At 50.2% G+C, this 11203-nt stretch overlaps 1 protein-coding gene across 1 annotated transcript; it reads left to right on the plus strand.

The window, feature by feature from the left end:
* Window positions 1–2515: 2515 nt before the first annotated feature.
* Window positions 2516–8793, plus strand: TMEM125 (transmembrane protein 125). Its single transcript, XM_031604595.2, has 2 exons — window positions 2516–2739; window positions 5553–8793. The coding sequence occupies exon 2, from the start codon at window positions 5863–5865 to the stop codon at window positions 6523–6525; it is 663 nt and encodes a 220-aa protein (XP_031460455.1). The 5' UTR covers window positions 2516–2739; window positions 5553–5862; the 3' UTR covers window positions 6526–8793.
* The last annotated feature ends 2410 nt before the right edge of the window (window positions 8794–11203 follow it).

Here is an 11203-nt window from a genome sequence, read left to right on the forward strand (position 1 = left end):
CTGGATAACACATAACCTCTAGAGATACTAGACTCTTTTCCACAATGGTAAAACAGATGTTTCCATGAGCTCCCATGAACCAGGATGCTTTAGTTGCATGCTTTGTCCTTGAATGTGGAATAAAGTTTCTTTAGCCTTGCTTGTCTCATTTTGTAGATTTAACCTGCATGAAGTTTGACAGGAACAAGTTATGATGGAATTGATCTATTAATGTGCTAGCTTAACACCCTTTCTGCCGCCCCCAACACCCATAATCATCTTGATACTTCCTGTACAGAAAGAGGATGCAATTAATGTAATTAGCAAATATTTTAGAAACCAGTTCCCTCTTAAATTTTCAGAACACACCCATTTTAATTTGCTTGACTCCCATGTGGTATAATTTTCCCCTCATTTTGTCAGAATAAATTGAGTGGTAGAAGCCACTGCTTCAATGGATGTGGTTTAGAGAAATAGAATCAATCTTTCTGAAAAAGAACTCCCCTCGTAAGATGAAGAAGCGTATTCAGGTGAAGAATGATTTCTAAGTTGTGATTAATATACTTAAAAGTACAACTATGTGTCACTCTCATTAGAAAGATGTCATTTTAAAGACAATACAAAGCCCATCAGATGAAGCCCAGGTAAACAGCTGGCAGGCTGGGTTCAAGAGGATTTAGTAGGATGTGCTAAATCGTCATTTGTAAGGGGGAGTATTGAAAGACAGGCATAGCACAAAGTGGGTTTATCACACGCTCCCTGGGCAAAAAAAAAAAAAAAAGTATTTCCTAGTGTTTTCTACTTTCATCCTCACGTGGTCTGTATTGTCTGTTTCTCTTTATCACCTCTCTAAAGGAGCTAATGAGCATCTCATGCTTTTGCGAAGTTACAGGCCAGCTTTTTAGAAAATGCATTGCCATCCTGAAAGCTGAATGAGGTTTTTTCTTGGATGATATATTTGATAGCTGGCCCACCAAGAGGATGGGTCTTTCAGGGTGCAGATGATGTCATTGTTCAAGAGCATTTGCATGAGGTTATCCATTACATTCCATTTGTTGTTTTAAGCTTAAGACACCAAGCATTGGATAGATTACATTTCATAAGATTCAAGATTTTATTCAGACATATTTCTGAAACTGTCACACTAACTGGTATCTATTGTGTTAACATATCCTAAGCTTCTTATGTTATGGTCTGCTAAAAAAATAACAAGTGACAATAACTGAGCCCTTTCCATTATTCAGACAAGGGATGCTGTTCAGAACCATCTGCTTCTTTCTACATCTCCCAGGAGATCTTCTGGCCAAACAATACCACATACTTACTAAGTCATGTCTTACCTACTGCTACCAGTGTGGCTGCAGACTTCCTCACTTGCCTCTTGGAGCTTCTCCCCATCCCTTTGCTTGCAGCTGGGAGGAAATGAGCCACTCTGCAGGAGCAGGGCACTGCAGAACGGTGCTCGGGGAGGCGGGAGGAAGGAGCTGTGCCTCTGGAGCCTGGCCAGGCCAGCAGCAGGTTTGCTGAGCCACCTCCCTGCTGGGGAATGCACCTGCTGGGCCAGGAGTGAGGGCTCACAGCCTGTCGCAGGTGCTGACGCTGGCGCCACACCAGGAAGGGACAGGCAGGAGTACCTGTGTCTTGGCAGGTGCCAGAGGAAGGGAAGGGATTTTCCCCTTGAGGTCCCTTTGCTAGCTTGATCCAGCAGAAGAAAAGCTTGAAAACATCAGTGCTGCCAAGCAGGAGTGAGGAGCGGTGCGGGCAACATGTCAGCTGCAGGTGAGTGAGCCTGGCTTACTGAGAAGGACCCTGTTCTGGAGCCCTATGTGGGAATGGTCATACTTTAGCAGTGGCTGTCAGCAAACATTGGGGGCTGTTTTGCAAGTGCTCCCAAACAGATCTGCCTTCTGCCTCCACAATACCTCCTCTCAGCACTCAGGCACAGAGCATCTTGCCCACTGAGGTCTCCCAGACCTCCATTGGCGAAGAGACAGCTCTGAAGGATTGGAATGCCGGGTCCTGTTACCTATGTGGAGAGGAGGGGGAGTGCGAATCTTTCTAACAGAACATCACAAAGCTATCTTGATTTGTGTTATCACAGGCTCTCCACCACCCTCATCTCCAGAGTCCCTAGACTTGGAGAAAGAAAGGGCTGGTCTGCCATCACCTCTGGCCTTACCAACGCTTCTCCAATGATGGTGGGTGGGATGCTTGTTTCTGGGAAAGCACACTCTGGTGTCCATTATCCCAAGAACACAGACAGGGCTTTGAGCATCACAGCATTCTGAGCTTCAGCTTGGTGTATTGGCTGTAATTTGGACATAAAACAACATACATGAGTTTCTTTCTCTTGGACCCTACAGGGAATTGGAAAAATGGCATGAAAAAGATAAGAAAATATGAAATATGTATGCTTCTGGTTTCTGTGGGGTGGGGAGAGGGGTAACATGAGGCACAGAACAGGAGACTGTCCATTCCAAACAGTTTATGGCCAGAGCTGCCAAAAAGAAAATAAACCACGATGGACAGGAGAAATGGGGGAAGGGGTGGTTTGTGTCTGAGATGTGAGGCTCTGTTGGCTCTCACCTAGATCATAAAGTGAATCACTGTATGTATTACTGTTCATTTTATAGAGAAGTTTGCCAGACTTCTTCCATCTCTGTGATGCTCATGTCATTCACACAGCTGAAGCAAACACTTCCCAAAGCTGGAAGCACTGCAGGAGCCAGTCCCACCGCCAGGCTTCCCTGAATGCTGTGGGTGAGCAACGTCTCATGGGATACGCTGGGCTCTGGGGGAGGAGGGAAGGCAGGAATATTTCAACAGCTGGACTGTGTGTGACTCTGAAACGAATGTGTTAATTTACAGTCCGTGATCATCTGCCAGATATCAGTCAGACTTATAAAGTCTATAAGCAAATAAATAAGTGCTCACACTGTTCCCTGTGGTTGGAAAGGTGTGTCTCACAACTGCAGCCAGGAGTGGTCAGAAACCTGTTGATGACAACTCTCAATTCCAGTTGAACATTGCCAGAGTAGGAAAAAATAAAAGGAAAGACACTCACATTTCCTAATGTTTTGTTTTTTTCCTGAGTTCCCAGTGTTTTCCTGTTCTTTCTCCACCTGCCAGAAAGCAGTGGGGAATGAAATAGTCTGTGAGGTTTTTTTTCTGGAATGTGGCTTTCAATCAGAAAGCAGTGTGCGGTTGGGCTGATCCTCTCCTTTTTTCCTTGCATGCGAAGGAACACATCAGCAAAGTTACTGTGAGATCTAGTCTGATCCCTGCCCCTGATCCACAGCCACCTGGTCTGGCTTTGAGATGTCCTCTGCTTTAAGCAGGCATTTCACAAGGTCTCATCTCACCTAAACTGTTCCATGATTCCATGTGTAAAAACAACGTTATTGAGAATGCAAACCCTCACAGTTTTGAGAAGCCCGAGCAATTGCAGATGATCATAGAGAAAAAGAATGTATTCCCAGGACATATTCAGTCAAATGCAAGGAAACGCAGAGGCACATTTCACCTCTCCAAATCATTCTTTTCTTATAGCTTAATGTAATGGTAAAAAATAAGCAACTTATTTTATTCTGCAGTCAGGTGCTCTGAGAGGTCTATCTGTCCTGAGCAAACAAAAATCAAAATGGTTAAATTCCAAAAAGCAATGTGAGAATACAGTTCTGTAGCTTGATTTTTTTGGTGGTGTTTTCCCTCATTGTGGTTTCTGCTGCTGCATGGGTTTTGCTGCTTGCCCCACAGCCCCATTGTATGCACAACTTCAGCCAAGCAGCAGAAGGCCGCAGACTTTGCACTTCTTCAAGCCTTCTGTTCCCTTAGTCCAAAATCTTGATCTAATCTACCGACCTGCTATCTACTGAACTCACCCGCTCTCTGGTGAGGATGAGATAAGGCACCCCTGCGCCAGGAGAAGGAAAGGCAGGAGGAAGTTGTGCTCCACACAGGGCTGAGCTGTGCGCTGGGGAAGTGCTGCGGGGCTCGTTGTCCCCTCACCCCTCTTTGCAAGTGACCCACAGCAGTGTGAGACATCTCTGCGAAAACAAACTGGGTGCCAGCAGGCACAGAGCAGCATGCTCAGCCAACACAGCCTCCAGATGAGAGAGACCGTGTCCCTCTGGGCCCAGCCTGTCCCTGCTGAGTGACCACGCAGGGAAATGGCGGCACAGCCGGGCCCAGGCCTGCAGGCCGGTGCCGCCAGGGACTTCCTGCACACGTGGCGGCAGCTGGCAGCGGGCCCCGGCCACGTTCATGGTGACCTCACACTGCGGCACTGCTGCGGGCAGTGAGTCAGGAGGGGTGGCCTGACACCGTCAGGCGGCGGCAGGCCCGGGCACTCCGCCATTGTGCTCCCTCTGCCCCACCCTGCAGCAGTTCATCCCTGCTGAAGTGGCACGGGGTGATGTGGTCTCAGAAGGGTGTCTGGGAGCTGCGGGAGAAAAGGTCCCTGGTCTGTGCCACGTGCAGAGGTCCCAGATGTTCTCCAATGATCCATTATGAGCCCAGGGTGCCTGCACTGTGTAAATGGGCTGTGGTAGACATGGGCCAGTGGTCTCCAAATGAGCCGTTTGGGGCAGGGGGGTGACAGGGCTGTCCTCCCAGTCAGGGTGACAGCTCTGGCATGGGGGATCTGGGCTCCTGTAGTACTCCAAACAGACCCTGCGTGATGGCCCATCATGTGCTACTCTTCCTGGGAGGTGAGCAGGAGGCAGCTGAGGGTCTGTCCCATGTCTGAGGGGCTCAGACTATCCTTTCCAAGCACTTCCTGCTTCAGGTATCACCTGTGTGCCCATGCCGGAGTGGGACATCGTGTGGGAGAAATGCAAGTGGTTTCCAAATGTAGAAAACTGCACAGAGAAGCATTCATGGGAGGCAGAAAGAGAGTCAGGGTGCAGGGGAGGGGATGTGCCCCAGGAAGCAGGGCTCATTAGGAGCAGGAAGAGCAGGGAGGAGAGAATTGCAGTGTCAGGTCCTGGCTGCTTCTGGGGCTCTTTCCATGGAAGTGCTGAGACCACCAGAGGTATAACCATCCCATTTCTGCAGTGAGATTCCTAATGAGGCAGGGAAAGGGGTAGGCAAATGAACTGCAAGGGTTAAGCCTCAGGCTGGACCCCCCCACCTCCTACTGTCATTCTGGGCAGCAGAGCCAGTTGGTGACAAGAGGCTGATGCTGATGAGGGAGCATGTGAAGTGGGAGCTGTGAATGGGGCTTTATCCCAGAGGGGACTGGCCTTTGCTCCATCCTGCCCCGCTGCCAGCACCAGCTGCAAGCAGAGCCCCATGGGCAGCAGCGTGCCAGTAGCTTCAGTGCATGGCATGTGGGGCTGGGGACTCGCTCTGAGCAAAGGCTTGGCAAAAGGAACTTGGAGCTGACTGACATCCCTTCGTGGCACAGGGAGGTCTTGGGGGAAGATAAGTGTGGCCTGTGGGGCTTTTGAGAGGGCATTAGGGGAGGCTGTGGGCCAGCCCTGAGAAATTGAGATCTGGCTTTTTGCAGGGGATTGTTCAATGCAGGGGGGCAGGGTCTTTGTTTAATGCTGTTTTCTCTTCTTGGCTTTCAGATGAAGCACGCAATAAAGGAAGGACGCAGCTTTGGACATTCCTGCATGGTGCTGTTCTGGGAATGCTCCATCATATCCTGCAACACTGCTCAGGGTGTGGGCTCAGCCCCAGCACATGGACTGTAGCTCTCCAGGTGGCTCTGCCATGGAAGAGTGCACCACCAGGCTCTAAGGAACAAGACAGAGGCATCCCCACTTGAGAAATGCAGCTGCCTTCACAACCACCACTGCTCTGACCTTTCCACTGCTGTGAGGTTCTGCATTCCTCTGTGCTACCACCCCACTGTGCCCTCCACACCAGCTGCCTGCCATGCCGGAGCTGGCAGACCTGAGCTCCCCCCGCACGCCCGCAGATGCTGACCACATCCAGAGGAATATCCTGGAAGAGCATGTGGAGCTCTGGTGGTTCCAGGACCCCAAGAAGTCTATCCTGTGCTACGGGATGGCTGTGGTACTGATCCTGGCTTGTGGGATCGGGGGCATCATCCTGCTGTACAGCACGAGCAGCCGCTCAGGGGAATGGCGCCTGGCAGTGGGCACCACGCTGTGCCTCCTGGCCCTGCTGGTTCTGCTGAAGCAGCTGCTGAGCTCAGCAATCCAGGACATGAACTGCATCCGCAGCCGGCATCAGATAGAGCTCCTGAAGAGCGGGGGCTTCTCGGACTGCCTGGTGTTGCTGCTTAGCGCTCTGGTGCTGCTGGTCTGCGGGGTGGTGCTCACCATCCTCTCCACCACCACCATGCAGCTCAGCCCGGCGCGGCCACTAGCCAGTATGTTCACCAGCGGGGTAATCCTGCTGGCTGCTGGCAGCACTCTGCTGCTCTGCCTGCTGCTCTACTTGCTCTGCACCTCCTGCTGCCAGGCTGCTCCCCATGGCTTGGAGACCGGTGAGATCCGAGTCTTCACCATTTCTGGCCGCCTCGCTGCCAACAGGCGGCTTCCTCCCACCTCCAGCATGGCCAACCTGATCTAACCCACGGCTGCTGCATCTGCACTGTGACAGCCCTGCGTGAGGCTCACTGGATACAGACCTCAGCAGTCCTTGTGCCAGCCTTTCCCAAAGGAAGGGTGGGAGTCGTGCCTCATGTTTTCTTCCAAGATGACTGGCATTTGCTGAACCTCAGGCTCACAGTGTGGTAGGGACTTTGGGTTGCCTCAGCAGGTGTTGTGATCTGGAGCTTTACGACCCTCATTTGCCTTTTATCTCAGCACATCCTCCTGCAGCAGCTGCTGCTCTGGTGATCATGTCTGCTGTCACAGAGCCAAGGTGAGCCCATCCCACAGCTCGGGGACCCCAGAGCCTGGTTCCTGCAATTCCCTGGGTCGTGCTTCTCCTGGCAGAAGGGGTTTCAATTTTCAGTGCTATAATCCCAGCCCAGCTCCTAAGAAATCTCCTGTGGGGGGATTTGTGGGAGATTCTGTGTCTGAAATGCCCTTTATTTTTGTGATGCCAACGTCTTTGCCGATACTACTTTGCTGCAGCCTCACCATACTACTTTGCTGCAGTCTGTGCCTTATCAAAGGGATGACCAGAGGGTGCTGGTTTCAGGGCCGTGGCGGACTATCAGCTTTGTACACTGTGCATTGGGAGGCTCAGTGATTGCACCAGTGCACTGCAGCCCTGCAAGCTATGGGCAGAGAGGTGCCATTGCTGGGGTTGTACTGCTGGGATGCCCAAAGCCCAGAACTGGGGCTTTTCCAACCCCAGATCCCCCAGCACAGACCCAATGGGAGTTGGCATGGCAGCTGTGCTGCGCAGCAGTGCTGCCATTCTGTCCCTTAACCTGAGCTCTGGTGCTGTGCCTCTATGAGGTACCTACCATTGAGTGCCTTTTCTAGAGGCAGGCTTACAGCTCACCCTCAGAAACCTCAGAAACCTTTCCTGTGAATTGAGGATAATTTACCTCTCAACATTTTCATTCCCTCCCTGGGCCCACAAACCATTTCACTGCTCCTGCACTTTCCATAGACACCGATCCTAACCTTCTTAGCCATGCTGTTCTACTGCAAACTTCTCTTTCTCTGCATCTTCCTATCTGCTCTCATCTCCCCCGATCTGCGTTGCTCTGCTCCGACCACTATTTTTGCCCACTATTTTCCAAGTTACCCATGAGAATTCGGATCTCTGTAACAGAACAAGACTGAACTATTCTTTTTTGTGTTTGGTAGCAAATTTACTTTGAAGATGACAATAGCTCATTCCCTTAGGAACACCATATGTCACTGCCCACGTTACACCCAGTGCATCTGTGAGCCCCACCAGGTTCTGCTGGACAAGCTCCAGAGCTTATCATTCCTGATGCACTCAGATCACAAGAGCATGTCTTTATTCATCTGGTCTTGTCCTGCTCCTGCTGACTTTCTCTCCCCCAGAAGCTTTGGATTATTTTCCCCAGAATATGGGAACATTGTGATGGTTTTTCTTTTCTGGATCTGTTATTTCTATATTTTCCTCTGTCACTTTCATATCATTTGTAGATCTTATTAAACTGCTGTTTCCTTCTCTCTGGATCACTTCCCTTAATCTGCCCAAAAATTAAGAGGGTGTCACTAAGCTCAGATCTTTCTGTGCTAAATACTCTGCCTTTGTGTAGCAGAGAGCAGTCCTTCGCCATAGGGCTGCTCACCCCAAGGATGCTGTGTGCAATATCAGGGGAAGGAAGCTGGTCAGAAGTTTTATATAACCCACAGCTGCTGCTCTGCACATCTGTGTGGGTGCACATGCAGTTACACCAAGATGCACGAGTTCTGCCCACCTTTCAATTGCTCCCAGCTTTCCCAACCTGCACACCCACTGTTTTGCACATCTGGGCACCTCTGGCAGATGCATGCCTGTGCCCAGCTCGCAGTTTCATGCTGCCTGCCTGCCAATGTGAATCCTTCCCTTCAAAGCCTCTTCAAAATGTGCACACGTGAACTCTGCCAGGAAAAGATGCTTGGTGGCCATATCCCTGCCCAAGGAAGAAACGTGTGAGAAAGGCTGTCTCTGAGCAGGGAGGTTGGGGTGTCTGGCTGCCCCGATGGACGGGCTGCACTGACTCACCTCCTGCAGAAGCGTTACTGTTTTGTTCCTTTCTCATTTCCTGTATTGTGCATGGAAATATATAATAAAGCGTTGCACAATTTGGCTGTGCCAAAAGATGGTGCTTCACTGTGGCCTCTCTTCCAAACAGGAGATCTCAGGGCTGTGCAGAGCTGACCTCTTCTCAGAGCAGGAATCACAATAGCTGCAGTTTCAGTTCATCTGCCCTCATGGCAATGTCCCCACACACCCAGCTGCATGTACTTATCTCCTGGTACATGATTCCATCCTCCTGATGCTCATGCATCTCTCTCTGCTTTAGGACTTAGCCACAACTGGTCCCCCTTAGGCTTTATGAACCTAAAAATCTTACTGCCATGCCCCTATAAGGAGCTACGGGGAAGCATACAAAGCCACCTGGCTGTAACAGTGCCAATCTGTTTGTTGACAGAGTAGCTGCTTTACCTGCGGTGGGGCTGAGCCCTGAGCCAGGTGGTAGCAGCTGCTGCCTCCAGCAAGCCTGGAACCAGTCCGCCTGCATACCTGCTGCTGCTCACTTCCGCCTGTCTGAACTGCTGGCCTTCAGCCTTTGGCAGCTTCCAGGATCACCCTGGTATGAAGAGGCTTCTCCTTTCTACTCTGCCTCTCTGATGTCCCCAGCTCTGCAGTCCTGATGCATTTTTCCCATTTTCCCTGGCACACATGAGCTGCCCGTGCAGGCACCAGGGCTGCACAGCCTCATGTCAGAAAAGCATCCATGCGGAAAGGTTAAAGGGTAAACTGGGAACTTCCACATGGGGTCAAAGTAGACAAGCAACTCACCACTTGGCAAGTAAGTGAGATTCTGGGTAAAACAATCAGGGAAGCACTTGTATGTTTAATCTCCTCTAAGGCACTGATGAGATCAAAAGTAAAATACTGTGTCCTGCAGGAGTTCTAATCATAAAAAGTGTATTGAATATCTCAGGAGCTAGTATCCAAGATGAAATGCATTTTTCCAGTCCTGTTCCTTCAGGAAGCATTTAAGCTTCCTCTTCTATGTGACCTGAAAGATGCTAGAAATTTCCTAAAATTGCAGCATTTTTTGCATCGTATTTTCAGAGTGAAGGGCACAGACAGTAAGGGGCTCTTAAGATGAGCCCAGATGACGAAACACGGAGCAGTGACTACAAAATTAAGCCAGGAAGTGCTCAGTTTATAGAGAAGGCATATAAGAGAGAGAACTGACTGACCATTGAAACAAGGCACCAGGTTTCCATCTCTTCATAGTTTCAGGCAAAATGTTCCTTGCCTGAGAAATGCTCTAAGCTTCCTCTTTGCTTAGTGCCTGGAATGCCTGCTCCAGTAGTGCCCTTTGCTTTACATTCTCTGAGGTGTGTTATTTGCTTTTGTATACACTGTGTTGCGTAAACATCTTAGTAGGAAGAGAAGTAAAGGAAAAGACAATTTATAATGAAGCAGTCAGCAGTGGGGAGCCAGCCGCGTGGCAGGGCTGCAGGAAGGCATTCCCCTGAGGAGCAGGGCGGAGGTTCCCAAACTTTTAGGGACAATGAGAAGTGAGCTGTGACATCTCACCACAGAGATGACATGAATGTAGCAATTAGAATAGTTGCAAAATGCTACGATGGTGGCTGTGCAATCAGTCCTGAGAGGTGGCCATTTCATGGTAGCACACGTGCCCACCTGCCACTGCAGATGTTCTATGTGCCTCTTCACAGTAGCTGCTTAGTCAAAGGCTATCACTGCCTGTGCACAGGAGCAGAAGCTGCCGCAGCCCTTCAGGTCTCCTCCTGAGGCTGAGGAGAGGTTCTGACTAAAGTCAAATGCAGCTGAAAAGCACCCATCTCCTACTACTAGTACTAGCCTTCCAGAGTCATAATGAGCAATTACCTGGGCCAGAGGAGGAAGCCTGGCAAATGGGACCTCCTATTTTCCTAATTATTTTCATGCCTTCACCTGGAGAGCCCAAAGACCTCAGTTCCTAAGCTCTCTGTGTTTTAATACAGCTGGAGGGAGCAGCAGAGCACAGGAAAGAGACTGTCCTGCCAGCAGACAGCTGTGGAGCTGCTTCCTGAGCATCCAGCCCTGGTGGCTCACATAGTACTGGAAGCAAACACTGCAGCAGAGCCTTCTCACACAAAGATAATTCACTCCTGTCATCCACAGTGTGTATGGGTTGTTCAGCATCACTTTACCTGTTTTATCACTCAGTAAACTGATCAATTGCACACCTTGTTTACAGCATCAGTGTGAACACCAAATGGCTGCTGCATGAGGAGTGAATATGATGCCAGCATAAAGAGGATCTGGACTGCCTTCTTGCTGGTAGCAAGTCACAGCAGAGGATGGGGAGCTGGAGGGTCTTGGCAGCACTGCTCTACGGGACATCCCATGCCCAAGACAGGGCAGCCAGCCCTGTGCAGTCCACAGGGGAGTCAGTGGGATAGAAGCTGTGCTGCCCCACATGTAGGACTGACACAGGAAATCCTTGCAGTGTAAGCAATAAAAGTTTGATAACAAAAGGATTGGCCATCTGAGACAAATGTAGAGGTCAGGCTGCCACACACCACTGGCCAGATGTAGGGCCATGGAGAGAGAGAGAGCCCCAGCAAACCATCATAGGCAGAGG

Source organism: Phasianus colchicus, chromosome 9 (assembly GCF_987193195.1).
Source record: "Phasianus colchicus chromosome 9, bPhaCol1.hap1.1, whole genome shotgun sequence".
Taxonomy (NCBI): Eukaryota; Metazoa; Chordata; class Aves; order Galliformes; family Phasianidae; genus Phasianus; species Phasianus colchicus.